Raw genomic sequence first — 14,557 nt, 5'->3', positions numbered from 1 at the left:
ATATCCATGAAGTCAGTTCATGGAAGTGGAATTGCTGGTTCAAACATTAGGTGCAGTTATAGTTTTCATGGATAATTACCAAATTGCCCTCCCCATGGACTGCGCCAGTTCTCTTGGCAGCAGTATAGGAGAATATCTATTTGCACATACTCTTACCTACACAGAGTATGTATCAAACCTTTGAATCTTTGCTACTTTGAGAGACAATTATATCTGTGTGGTTTTAATTTGAATTCTTCTTATGAGTGAAATTGAACATCTTTTCATATATTTAAGAACCATTTGTATTTCCTTTTCTGTGGTCTGTTCATATTCTGTGCCTATTTGTCTGCTAGTGTTTTCCTTAGTGATCTGTAGGAACTCATTGTTAGAAATTTAGTCTTTTTTGGAGGGGTGGGGGAAAGTTGTTAATATATTTTACATATTTTTTAACATATAGGGTTATTATATGTTTTACTTTTTTATTGTTTTGAAACAATACAGTATCAAACTTTGAAAAAAGTTGCAAGTGCAGTACTACAAACTTTTTTTAGTAGCAGTTGAGATTAAGTTGCTGACATGATGCTTCACCATCCCTATTTAGTGTGTATTCCCTTCAGATACAAACATTCCACAAAGCCTTCTACATAATCATAGTACAGCCTTCAGAATCGTGAAACTAATACTAATGGTTTTATTATCACGCCTAGCAGTCTCTCTGCTTCTTTGACCCTAAAGGAGAGGAGCACACACTCCAGAGGTAGACTTCCTAGGTTCAAATTCCAGCTCTGGGCCCGGTGCGGTAGCTCACGCCTGTAATCCCAGCACTTTGGGAGGCCAAGGCGATGGATCACCTGAGGTCAGGAGTTCAAGACCAGCCTGGCCAACATGGCAAAACCCCGTCTCTACTAAAAATACAAAAAATTAGCCGGGTGTGGTGGCACGTGCCTGTAATCCCAGCTACTCGGGAGGCTGAGGCAGGAGAATCTATTGAACCTGGGAGGCGAAGATTGCAGTGAACCGAGATTGCGCCACTGTACTCCAGCCTGGGCAACAAGAGCAAAACTCCATCTCAAAAAATAAATAAATAAATAAATAAATAAATAAAAATTCCAGCTCTGCCACTCACTAGTTGTAGGTCTTTTGGCAAGTCACTCAATCCTACTATGCCTCAATTTCCTTATCTCTTACAAAGGATGTAATAGTCATGCCTCCTTTGTAGGTCATTGTGAAGATTAGATGGTTAATGCTTAGAATAGTGGTTGGTGCAATGTGAAAACCATGTTGGTGTTCCTATCATAATAATATTATTGGATGAAGAATAGTTGATAAGATTAAGTTTTAATGTTTTCTAGTAGCCATGGATGAGGTTATCAGAGTTCATAGACTACAATGTAAACTACAAATTGTTCAGCTAATCCAGGATATACTTTTGTTCTTCTCTTTTTAGATTCCAGAATGACTACTATCTTGACTTACCCCTTTAAAAATCTTCCCACTGCATCAAAATGGGCCCTCAGATTTTGTAAGTTTATTATTTTTTTTTATTTTTAGAGATTGGATTTGGATTTATAAACATCTTGCACAGATACTGAATGGTATTGCTTTTTGTAAACAGTTTATTTTGTCTTCCAGCCATAAGACCTCTGAGCTGTTCCTCCCAGCTACGAGCTGCCCCAGGTACAGTAATTTGTAAAATAAATATTTCTGATTTAAATGTTAGATTCCAGATTCTATAGTTTGTGAACTCTGAATAAAAACCAAAACTAATTTGCTAATTCTCCCCTTTTTATGAGCAACATGAACATCTCTGTTGCCTTCAAATTAAAAAATTATAGGTCCAATCAATAATGATACTACATTATTTAGGATTAGGCTTGAGGATGTTGATGGGAGGCTGTTTTCTGGGATTTGAACCTGCTGGAGTCATGGAGGTTCCATAAACCTCGTTGGTCAGTTTATTTATCCTCTTGCTGTCCGTCCTGGAGATGAATGGCATACAAATGCTCTTGAGACCTGCTATGGAACCAAAAGTTAACTTTAAATTTGCAATTTGTGAAATGCTTCTCTATTGATGAATATCTTCTTCCATGTGCAAGAGGGCCCATTCCTGAAACAGAAGTGATTAGGAACTAGTTAATAACAGAAAGTTGTTTAGTTAATATGAAATGAAAGAGTAAGGAAATGTGTTGATTTTATATGGTCATTTACCCCCTTAGTAAACCCAATGAATTAGGCTTCTTTACTGCAGATTTTTTGTAGAATCTGCTGTAGGTTTTTATCTTCACTGGCTAGTGCTAAAAACACCCTGACAAATTTTAACATTTTTCTCCTTGCCTAGATTCTCTATTGACCCATGCCTTTGATTTTGGTTTTATTATGGTATTTCTACCTGTATAATAACTTAATAGAAAAAATACCTTCCAGGCTGGGTGCGGGGGCTCACGCCTGTAATCCCAGCACTTTGGGAGGCTGAGGCAGATGGATGGCCTGAGGCCAGGAGTTTGAGACCAGCTTGATCAACATGGCGAAACCCCATCTCTACTAAAAATACAAAAATTAGCTGGGCGTGGTGGCATACGCCTGTAGTCCCAGCTACTTGGGAGGCTGAGACACGAGAATCTTTGAACCCAGGAGGCGGAGCTTGCAGTGAGCCAAGGTCACACCACTGCACTCCAGCCTGGGTGACAGAGCGAGACTCCGGCTCAAAAAAAAAAAAAAAGAATCCTGGGATTTGGTTCCCAGGATTCAGAAGAACTGCACTCTCTTCCAGCTCTACCTCTTTCTGGGCAGTGTGGCCTTGAACTGGTCACTTTACTTCCCTGCGCTTGGTTTCTTCATCTAAAAAAGAAATATATAATAAGTCTAGTCTTGTCAGCCTCATATAGTTATGAGATATCTCAAAGCACTTTAAAAACTATAAATTCACTGTAAGTGCAAGATGGTATTTTTCTATTATTGCCTAATCCCAACTAGAGAAGTTTCATATTGTCATATAACAAATATATTTCCTGTGGCCTTTACATTCTAACTAGAATATAGGTTTGTAGTAGCCCCATAAATAATTCCTGTCTGTCTTGTTTTGCCTTTTCCCTAATTCTAATGTTAGCCTAGGTCTTTGCTTTGCAAAGTCACACAAATAGACCTGATCCTTGCCAAGTGGGAGAAGGTCATTCTGAATACCAGCAGAGGAAACCATGTATCTGGTGTTTAAACTATTCCTTATATTGCTCTGTAACTGTTTCTGATGTTTGTGTCTCCCCAACTGTATTGTAAGCCCTGTGAGTCTTTAGCTTTTTGGTATCCCCAGTGTATAACATGGTGTTCCGCAAATATAACAGTGTCCCACAAGTAACTTGCATTAACGCTGATGATGATAGTGGTACCAGAAGGCACGTGATAAAACAATGGGAAGTGGCCAGCTGATTTGAGGGAGGAAGCAGGCATGTGCCTGTGCTGAGCAGGTTTTAGGTTGCAGTAATTTTTTTTTGTTTTAACTGGCATTCTGGTTTGAAGATTGCAGTAATTGTATAACTAATTCCTCTTGAAGCTTTTGTGAATATCTCTTCTTGACAGAGCTGTTAGGATGAAGGAATTAAAATAGAGGGGTACAGAATTTATGGATGTTTTTAGTCATCTGATGGACTGGAAATGTAAGTGTCTGATGGAAATTTTGACTGATTTGATGGTTATGTCTATGTATAGATGTCTTTCTCTCTGTGTGTATATATATACACACACACGTGTATAATAGTTGTATAATACATGACACATTTATTATCTTCTTTGATTTTAATTGTTTTTAAAGAGTATAGAATGTATATCAGTCAGCCATTGAATTGTAGGTTTTGGAGTTGGTTAGAGCCTTTGAGGTCATCTAGTTCAGCTCTAATATTTGCAAATAAGAAAATCGTGGCAGAGTAGGCCTACAACCCAGATATTTTAGCTCTCAATTCAGATTCTTATAATTCATTACTGCTGTGTGCCCAGAGCACTGTAGAATATATAAAATGGAGCTGTATTCTCTTGCCCTTGAGAAAATTTTGATGTGCTTAGGAGCCAGTGTGCACATGAGGCAGAATGAGAGTCCTTAGGTGACTATTGAATACATAATTGGCCGTTATTAGAAAGGGGTCATATGGTAGTTTTCTGCTGTGGCCTCAATCAGTCCTCTCGTAAATGTGCTAGTGGCTCTGTTTTCTCTAATGCTTTTTCTTATTTCTTTATAAGTGTTGAAAGTAATGGGTTCATGTACGTGATTGCCTTGTTGATCTTGCATCACTGGGAAGGCTAAGAGCTCCCCTTCTTTTTTTTTTTTCCTATTTATTTATTTATTTATTTATTTTTATTGATCATTCTTGGGTGTTTCTCACAGAGGGGGATTTGGCAGGGTCACAGGACAATAGTGGAGGGAAGGTCAGCAGATAAACAAGTGAACAAAGGCCTCTGGTTTTCCTAGGCGGAGGACCCTGCGGCCTTCCGCAGTGTTTGTGTCCCTGGGTACTTGAGATTAGGGAGTGGTGATGACTCTTAACGAGCATGCTGCCTTCAAGCATCTGTTTAACAAAGCACATCTTGCACCGCCCTTAATCTATTTAACCCTGAGTGGACACAGCACATGTTTCAGAGAGCACAGGGTTGGGGGTAAGGTCACAGATCAACAGTATCCCAAGGCAGAAGAATTTTTCTTAGTACAGAACAAAATGAAAAGTCTCCCATGTCTACCTCCTTCTACACAAACACGGCAACCATCCGATTTCTCAATCTTTTCCCCACCTCTCCCCCCTTTCTACTCCACAAAACCTCCATTGTCATCATGGCCCGTTCTCAGTGAGCTGCCGGGCACACCTCCCAGACGGGGTGGTGGCCGGGCAGAGGGGGCTCCTCACCTTCCAGTAGGGGCGGCCGGGCAGAGGCGCCCCCCACCTCCCGGACGGGGCGGCTGGCCGGGTCGGGGGCTGACCCCCCCACCTCCCTCCTGGACGGGGCGGCTGGCCGGGCAGAGGGCTGACCCCCCCACCTCCCTCCTGGACGGGGCGCCTGGACGGGCAGAGGGCTGACCCCCCCCACCTCCTCCCCCCACCTCCCCCCCCACCTCCCTCCCGGACGGGGCGGCTGGCCAGGTGGGGGGCTGATCCCCCCACCTTCCTCCCGGACGGGGCGGCTGGCCGGGCAGAGGGGCTCCTCACTTCCCAGTAGGGGCGGCCGGGCAGAGGCGCCCCTCACCTCCCGGACGGGGCGGCTGGCCGGGCGGGGGGCTGACCCCCCCACCTCCCTCCCGGACGGGGCGGCTGGCCGGGCGGGGGGCTGACCCCCCCACCTCCCTCCCGGACGGGGCGGCTGGCTGGGCAGAGGGGCTCCTCACTTCCCAGTAGGGGCGGCTGGGCAGAGGCTCCCCTCTCCTCCCGGAGGGGGTGGCTGGCCGGGCGGGGGGCTGACCGCCCCCCACCTCCCTCCTGGACGGGGCGGCTGGCCCGGCGGGGGGCTGACCCCCCCACCTCCCTCCCGGTCGGGGCGGCTGGCCGGGCGGGGGGCTGACCCCCCCACCTCCCTCCTGGACGGGGCGGCTGGCCTGGCGGGGGCTGACCCCCACCTCCTTCCCAGACGGGGTGGCTGCCGGGCGGAGACGCTCCTCACTTCCCAGACGGGGTGGCTGCCGGGCGGAGGGGCTCCTCACTTCTCGGACGGGGCGGTTGCCAGGCAGAGGGTCTCCTCACTTCTCAGACGGGGCGGCCGGGCAGAGACGCTCCTCACTTCCCAGACGGGGTGGCGGCCGGGCAGAGGCTGCAATCTCGGCACTTTGGGAGGCCAAGGCAGGCGGCTGGGAGGTGGAGGTTGTAGCGAGCCGAGATCACGCCACTGCACTCCAGCCTGGGCACCATTGAGCACTGAGTGAACCAGACTCCGTCTGCAATCCCGGCACCTCGGGAGGCCGAGGCTGGCGGGTCACTCGCGGTTAGGAGCTGGAGACCAGCCCGGCCAACACAGCGAAACCCCGTCTCCACCAAAAAAATATGAAAACCAGTCAGGCGTGGCGGCGCGTGCCTGCAATTGCAGGCACTCGGCAAGCTGAGGCAGGAGAATCAGGCAGGGATGTTGCAGTGAGCCGAGATGGCAGCAGTACAGTCCAGCTTCGGCTCGGTATCAGAGGGAGACCGTGGAAAGAGAGGGAGAGGGAGACCATGGGGAGAGGGCGAGGGCGAGAGCGAGGGAGAGGGAGACGGAGCTTTTTTTTCTCTTTTTTTTGAGACAGAGTCTCGTGCTGTCGCCCAGGCTAGAGTGCAGTGGCGCGATCTCGGCTCACTGCAAGCTCTGCCTCCCAGGTTCATGCCATTCTCCTGCCTCAGCCTCTCGAGTAGCTGGGACTACAGGTGCCCGCCACCACACCTGGCTAATTTTTTGTACTTTTAGTAGAGATGGGGTGTCACCGTGTTAGCCAGGATGGTCTCGATCTCCTGACCTCGTGATCTGCCCACCTCGGCCTCCCAAAGTGCTGGGATTACAGGCGTGAGCCACCACACCCGGCCAAGAGCTCCCCTTCTAATGCTGCTTGCCTAAGACAGGGTCCCATAACTGTAGTATATCCATTGTCTTCTTCCCAGTTTATTGGGGGAGGGGGCTCAGGAAAAACCTCTGTCTCCTCTGTGGCACCTTTACCCAGTAACGGCGGGGCTGAGGGAGGAGGAGGTGGTAAGATAGGTGATGGTTCCTCTTCACTTCTCTTTTTAGGCTCTTCTGTGTAGAGCAGGGCCAAAGCAGCCCTAACTAAGGCCCACAACGTTAAAGATGTTACTGGGACCTGTTGCCCTTGTGCATGATGTCATTTAAGATTTCTTCCCACTTGTGGCTGGGCGTGATGGCTCACACCTGTAATCCCAGCACTTCGGGAGGCCGAGGCAGGCGGATCACAAGGTCAAGAGATGGAGACCATCCTGGCAAAGACGGTGAAACCCTGTCTCTACTAAAAATACAAAAAATTAGCCGGGTGTGGTGGCGGGCGCCTGTAATCCCAGCTTGGGAGGCTGAGGCAGAAGAATGGTGTGAACCCTGGAGGCAGAGCTTGCAGTGAGCCAAGATCGTGCCACTGTACTCTAGCCTGGGGACAGAGCAAGACTCTGTCTCAAAAAAAAAAAAAAAAAAAAAAAAAAAAAGGATTTCTTCCAACTTGTTCCCAGAACTCTAGGTCTATTGTGCCTTCTTCTGGGAACCGTGGGTTATGGAAAACAACAGTTTGCATTAGGTCCCTTAACTGAGCCTCTGAAACCGAGGCTATGCTAGCTTCAAGCAGCTGTTTCAATACTTTTATGTACTGTTGCTGTTGAGCTGATAACTCAAGTCCCATTGTTATGGGTGGGCCTTTGTTCTTAGAGCTCCCAAGATGGGGCAGGCGGCTCCCAAGATGGCGGCAAGCCTTTTTTTCTCTGACCTGAGGCTCTTGGCCTCATGGATTCCAAGGAATGGAACCTCAGGCCATGCGGTGAGTGTTATAGCTCTATTAGAAGCCATGGGTCATGGAAGAGAATCGTGGAACCCAGCGACTAGCATTGAGCTCGATTAGGACGAACCTGGGCACTTAGCCGCACAGAAACAATGGCGAGCCTCTAGCCCAAACGGGAATGGCACTGGGTGCCTCGCTGGATCAGAAACGCAGCGGACACCCTGCCAGATCTGAGGGGTGGAAGTCAACAGCGGGTCTGCGACGGTGGCGAACAGCGGGTCTGTGACAGTGGCGAACAGCAGTGGTAGAGGGTGAGCAAAAGCTCAGCTCGAGCCAGAACAAACACGAACCAGAAGAGTGTGCAGTTGCAAGATTTAATAGAGTGAAAACAGAGCTGCTATACAAGGGGAGGGGATCCAAAGGGGGTTGCCCCTCCTTGCTCAAATGCCTGGGGTTTATATCCCAATCATTGTCGCTCCCCCTGTGCTCTCAGATGATAGATGATTTGACTATTTCTTTACCTCCTGCTTTTAACCTAATTGGTATTTTAGTGAGCCTTCCTTACCACCTGATTGGTCGGGTGTGAGCTGAGTTACAAGCCCGGTGTTTAAAGGTGGGTGCAGTCACCTTCCCCAGCTAGGCTTAGGAATTCTTAGTCGGCCTAGGAAATCCAGCTAGTCCTGCCTCTCACCATGATGAAACCCTAGCTTGAACATCATGTCCCATGATGAAACCCTAGCTTGAAAATCCCCTCGAACTTGGAAATCCTGAGTGGGCACCAATTACTTAATGCACAGTCACTTCACTTTCATTTTCAAGGGTTGTGTCGTGATCCATTGCAGCATGTCTCACACGGGGCACGACCTGCCAGGTCTGTCCCACAGACCCTGGCTGACTGACAGATGAAATGAGTACTCAGACACAGGTATGCAGTGTAAGAGCAGCTAGGGGTCTGCCTGGCTCTAGTGGCCAAAGTGCAGCAGCCCTGAGAAGCTGGAGCTCCTTGCTTTTATTCAGTGTAGGCACAATGATGAAAGCCTGGAGCAAACACAATCTGTGGGTAATTAACGTTTATTTCTCCCCTTCCGGGAACGTCTTGCATGGATGATCAAAGATCAGCTCCTGGTCAACATAAATAAGCTAGTTTAAGATACGTTCCCCTACACTCCCTTGTACCTACTCCTTGCCCTCTGCCTCAGGGTTATAGAACAGCTGCCTTCAGCTATTCTCCCTCAGGGCTCTGCAGAACCTTCTGACCTTTTAGAAGGCCTGCACCTTTCCCTATAGTTTCTCCCACCACTCCGACTGATCTCCTACATATAATAATGAATATTTTTTAAATGTGCCTTGTAGAGTTAGTTTAATTACTTTATAATATGCTAAATTATTTGGAATGGCCAGTGTGCCCTAGAGGTTGCCCAGAGGTTTAGAGGCAGGAACCATCAGTAACTGTAGTTATCAGGGAAGGCTTTACTAGGAGGTAGAATGTGAACGAGGCCCAAGAGACAGGTAAGAATTAGATGGGCAAAAAAGGGGCCAGGCAGATGGGAGGTCCATAAGTAAAGGCAAGGAGGCTGACCTGAGCAAAGCTGTAAAGGACTGGGGGCTGGCTCATCTTGTTCTATTTTGAGAAGTGGTGGAAAATACTTAAGGTGGAACCGAGTAAAACAAGCTATTTGTTAGAAGAGTTAAGAATTTGAATTTTATCTGACAGTATATAAAAGGAATATATGGTCAGTTTTTTCTTTTCTTTTCTTTTTTTTTGAGACAGAGTCTTGCTCTGTCACCCAGGTTGGAGTGCAGTGGCATGATCTCAGCTTACGGCAACCTCCACCTCCTGGGTTCAAGCCATTCTCCTGCCTCAGCCTCCCCAGTAGCTGGGATTATAGGAGCGTACCACTGTGCCCAGCTAATTTTTGTATTTTTAGTAGAGATGGGGTTTCACCATGTTGGCCAGGCTGGTCTTGAACTCCTGACCTCAAATGATCTGCCTGCCTCAGCCTCCCAAAGCGGTGAGATTACAGGCGTGAGCCACCACGCCTGGCTTGGTTAGTTTTTAAAATGTGGAATGACATGATGGTGTACCATTCGACCTGTCACCTGCAAGGTCAGTCATGAATAGCCTGCAAATCTTCAAATTTAGTGACCTGTTTTCTGTCTGCTCAAATAAGGATTCTCCTTGAGGACTGATGCATTTAACCATCTTGTTCTCCTTGACACTCTCCTGCCTTTGATCTTGTGTACTGTTCTCTCTTGATTCTCCTACTACCTCTCAAGTTACTGTTTGTCTCACATATTCCCTCAGCCTTCTCATTGTAGGGACATCACAAAGCTAAGGGTTTTTTGGTGTAGTAATGGACCCTCAAGTTAAGGATGAGAAGGTTTGTGTGTACTACAGCTGGAAAGGTGTTAGGAACCAAGCAAGCAGCTCTAGGGGCCAGCTACTTTGTCTCATGCACCACATGTTATGTCCCTTTCCTGGTCTTTCTGCTTCTATCATTCTTCATTCTAGCTGGCTTATTTGCTCACTTATGGTTTACAAACTCTGGCTTACGAATGACATCAATTTACCATCAATCTGGTTCTTCCTCATGGCATCTTTTCAGCTTCAACTAATTGGCATTTCTTTCCATGCTTCTTTGCCTAGAGAGAGAATCTGACCAACACAGTTGATCACTTGTAGGTAGATGACACTGGTTTCTGGTTGGCTCCTATATGGATGGATCATTGGTGAGTCCAGTACCTACTCTGAATCTAATCAGCTTTTATATTGACTTAGGGATGTGCCTATGGCTTCCCCTTTGGCAGGGACTGTAAGCAGGGCAACTCCCTTTAGAGGGGCCTGTGGGATGTCCAAAACAACAACAACACAGCAAATACCCCCCCACATCCAAACAAACAAAAAAAGTATCTTTTATTGTTAAAGAGGAAATAGGAAATGTAAAAATAAAAGAAATAGAGGGGGCTGTGGGAGAACAGGCGTTGCAGAATACATCTGTGCTTTCCTTCTGTATTCTAAGCTTCAATATTTCGTGACTTTCTAATCTACACTCATTTCTCTTCAGAGGTTTTGCTTTGCATCTTCTAGCTAACTGTGGAATTAACATATCCACCTGGTTGTCTCTCTGTCACCTCAAAGTTCGCGAGTTTAAAAATGAGGCCAGGCGCAGTGGCTTATGCCTGTAATCCCAACACTTTGGGAAGCCAAGGTGGGCGGATCACTTGAGGTCAGGAGTTCAAGACCAGCCTGGCATACAAGGTGAAACCCCATCTTTACTAAAAATATAAAAACTAGCCAGGTGTGGTGGCGTGTGCCTGTAATCCCAACTGCTTGGGAGGCTGAGGCAGGAGAATTGCTTGAACCTGGGAAGTGGAGGTTGCAATTAGCCGAGATCGTGCCACAGCACTCCAGCCTTGGCGACAGAGCAAGGCATCGTCTCAAAAAAAAAAAAAAAATTAAGTCCCCTTTTTTTTCCAAAACCAGTTCTCACTTTGTTTCGGGTAGCTAGGTATTCTTAGTCTCTAAGATTCCTTTATAATCCTGTTTTCCTCTTTCCTTTCTTTCTATATCTGATTGGTTGCCAACATACCTTGTTTTCTTTTATAAACTTCCTCTTTACTCATGTTGATACTGCCTTTATCCTGGCCTTTTGTGCCACATGCTTGGGTTTGCCACAGTCTCTTTGCTTACCTCCTTGTTGCCTTTATCTCCTTCACCAGCAGCACATCTCCATGAATGCTGCCAGCGTCATCTTTATGCCCTATTTTATCATGACTATTAACTCTCACTAATATTTCTTTAAAGTTGGTTGTAGATGTTTACTATAAATACTTCTCTGTGACATTAACAGGTGTGGTAAGGTCGTTGTTGACATTGTATTCCCAATAATTTAGGATTTTTTTCCATCTTTGATAAGGAATAATGATAGAGTAGGTAAATTCCAACATTAACAAAAACAAGAAAATAATGAACTAGATTTTGATATACTAACATGGAATGTTCTTCCAGCTATATTGTTAAGCCAATAAAATATACATAATGTACAAGTATATGCATGTAAATGCACTAAAAGAAACGATTTGAAAGTATATACACCAAATAAACAGACTTTACCTCTTAGAAGAAAATAGTGTGGTAGGCAAAGGCATAAAGAGGGAACTTTAGTTTTTACTCTCCATAGTTTAGTATTATTTACTTTTTTAAAAAAACCATAGGCACATATTTATATTTTATTCTTTAATTTAAGAAACCTAAAGGAAGTTTGCTTTTTTGAGATTAAAAAGTATTTAGGCATGTAGATTTTTGCAGAATAGCAAGTCACCAACCAAGGGCCCCTTATTTCCACGTAGAAAGGTAAGAACATCAAGCTGTGTGAAGAGTGAACAATATCAATCATTGCAACTTCTAATATTAAGGGTAGATTTGCGTGTAAATTTGGTTACTTCTAATGAAATAGGTTGTCAAACACTTAGTAAAAATGAACTATTTTGTTAATGGCGTAAATTCCCTCATCATTGGATATAAGCTTTGTTTATCTTAAATATTATTTAGAAACTTACAAATGCTAGTCAATTTCTTAGCCTTTTTTAAAAAAAATTAAAGTGGTTTAGTAAATGGCAAATGCAGATTGGCATTAATGATGTAATAATTCTTAGAATGACTATCTTAAAAAATGTAAAAGTAGGCCGGGCACAGTAGCTCACATCTGTAATCCCAGCAGTTTGGGAGGCTGAGGCGGGCAGATCACCTGAGGTCAGGAGTTTGAGACTAGTCTGGCCAACATGGTGAAACCCCATCTCTACAAAAATACAAAAATTAGCTGGGCATGATGGCAGGTGCCTGTAATCCCAGCTACTCAGGAGGTTGAGGCAGGAGAATTGCTTGAATCCAGGAGGCAGAGGTTGCAGTGAGCCGAGATCACGCCGTTGCACTCCAGCCTGGGTGACAGAGCGAGACTCCATCTTAAAAAAAAAAAAAAAAAAGTAAAAGTCATCAGACTTTATATATTTTAATTAGTAGTTTTTGTTTTTAAACTTTATCTTAAAGCTGTCCAGACCAAAACGAAGAAGACGTTAGCCAAACCCAATATAAGGAATGTTGTGGTGGTGGATGGTGTTCGCACTCCATTTTTGCTGTCCGGCACTTCGTAAGTATGACATGATCATATTATTTTTTTTCTTCTTTTAAGACACTTTCAAAAGTAGTCTTTGTAAATGTAACCCAGTAGGTAATAATATTGTTAGTGGACTAATATTTGGATAGCAGTCCCATGAAATTAATATAGAATAAGTCAAGACAGTGGTGAAATAATATGGCAACATTTGTTTTTTATCCTTCTCATGAATAAGTCTAGCGTAGTTTTACTTGAAACAGCTCTATTTTGAAAACCTAGAGGTCCAGATAGCTTGCTTCCAACAGAGCTGTCCTTTCCTTTTCTGGAGACAAGTACATTGTCCCTGTTTCTCCTCAGAAGTTTGAGTGCTGAAGATGTGGGCCATGAGCATTCTGAAGGGCCTATATAATCCACTGGTTTGGCCTCCTGGAAATTATTAAAATTGGAGTTGATAGGGCTGGTCCAAACCCCCGGCATAGCACAACCCCAAGTGCATGGCACCAGAATGGTCCTAGACCAGCTCCAGAATTCCCTAGATCCAAATTGCTCTTCTCCTTGGCCTTTTATGCTTCTTTTCTGTCCCCGCGTGAAGGTTAGTCTATCCAAAAGCTGATAATGGACTTTGATAACAAGGTTTAAACTGTTCATTCTATTCTGTTTAGATTGTTTTAATGTTTATATTTTGAACAGGTAGTTGCCAGCTTTAAAAAAATGCTGCGGAATGTTAGGCATCTGTTAAAAAGAATGAGACCTATCTTTATATACTAATATGGAAGACCTAAGATCTTGAAGATATGTTAAGTATAAAAAGCAAGGTGCAGGCCGGGTGCAGTGGCTCACACCTGTAATCCCAGCACTTTGGGAGGCCAAGGCAAGAGGATTACTTGAGCCCAGGAGTTCAAGACCAGCCTGGGTAACATAGCAAGACCTTGTCTCTGCAGAAAATAAAAAATATTAGCTGGGCATGGTGGTACATACCTGTAGTCCCAGCTACTCAGGAGGCTGAGGTGGGAGGATCACTTGAGCCTGGGAGGTCAAGGCTGCAGTGAGCCGTGATCATGCTACTACCTATACTCCAGCCTGGGTGACAGAGCAAGACCCCATCTCAAAAAAAAAAGTAAAGCAAGGTGCACAGTATTGTGTATGATGTGCAATGACTTATGAAAGATACACGTGTGTGTGTGTATGTGTGTATGCACACACAACAAAGGTTCATTTTTAAACAGATGGTTTGGGACCTACAAATATATTTTCTTATAGAAGTAATGCTATATGTTGGCCAGGCATGTGGCTCATGCCTGTAATCCCAGCACTTTGGAAGGCTAAGGTGGGTGGATCACTTGAGGCCAGGAGTTCATGGCAAAACCCTGTCTCTACTAAAAATACAAAAATTAGCTTGGTATGGTGGTATGCACCTCTAGTCCCAGCTACTCGAAACACTAAGGCATGAGAATCTCATGAACCCAAGAGGTGGAGGTTGCAGTGAGCCGAGATCTTGCCACTGTACTCCAGCCTGGGCAACACAGCGAGACCCTGTTTCAAAAAAAAAAAAAAAGAAGAAGAAGAAGAAGTAATGCTATAGGTAAATGGTAGTGACGTTTCTTTATTCATCCTATTTTATCAATATAGTAATCCACTTAACAGTGTTTCTGTAATCTCTTTCCTGTACTGACACAACAGTAAAAGTAAGAATCAGAAGGCTTTAGAAGCAGGAAGAAGATGATGTCCTCCTTTTACTTTTATTTATTACAGCAGCAATAAAATAGAAAAAGTTCCATCAAGACATGAGAGTTCTTGGCTAGGAAGACTTTTTTTGTAAGGATCATTATATATTATATGTATTATGTAGGTGTTTGATACTGTTTTACTAGCTGTTAAAAAATACAAATAGGCCAGGTTCAGTGGCTCACACCTGTAATCCCAGCACTTTGGGAGGCCAAGGCAGGTGGATCACCTGAGGTTAGGAGTTTGAGACCAGCCCGGCCAATATGGCAAAACCCCATCTCTACTAAAAATACAAAAATTA

At 44.9% G+C, this 14,557-nt stretch overlaps 1 protein-coding gene across 2 annotated transcripts in view; it reads left to right on the top strand.

Moving 5' to 3' along the window:
* The window catches only part of HADHB (hydroxyacyl-CoA dehydrogenase trifunctional multienzyme complex subunit beta), a 48,503-nt gene that overhangs the window by 7,978 nt on the left and 25,968 nt on the right, over positions 1-14,557 (top strand). For both annotated transcript variants that reach the window (XM_004028955.5, XM_055377599.2), the window contains exons 2-4: positions 1,430-1,504; positions 1,615-1,659; positions 12,465-12,564. In XM_004028955.5, the coding sequence (XP_004029004.2) occupies positions 1,438-1,504; positions 1,615-1,659; positions 12,465-12,564 (212 nt within the window). In that variant the 5' untranslated portion in view covers positions 1,430-1,437. The remainder of the gene's footprint in view (positions 1-1,429; positions 1,505-1,614; positions 1,660-12,464; positions 12,565-14,557) is intronic.

Source organism: Gorilla gorilla, chromosome 12 (assembly GCF_029281585.2).
Source record: "Gorilla gorilla gorilla isolate KB3781 chromosome 12, NHGRI_mGorGor1-v2.1_pri, whole genome shotgun sequence".
Taxonomy (NCBI): Eukaryota; Metazoa; Chordata; class Mammalia; order Primates; family Hominidae; genus Gorilla; species Gorilla gorilla.
Note: the sequence above shows the minus strand (reverse complement) of the source record. Positions and strands in the feature narration are given on the sequence as shown.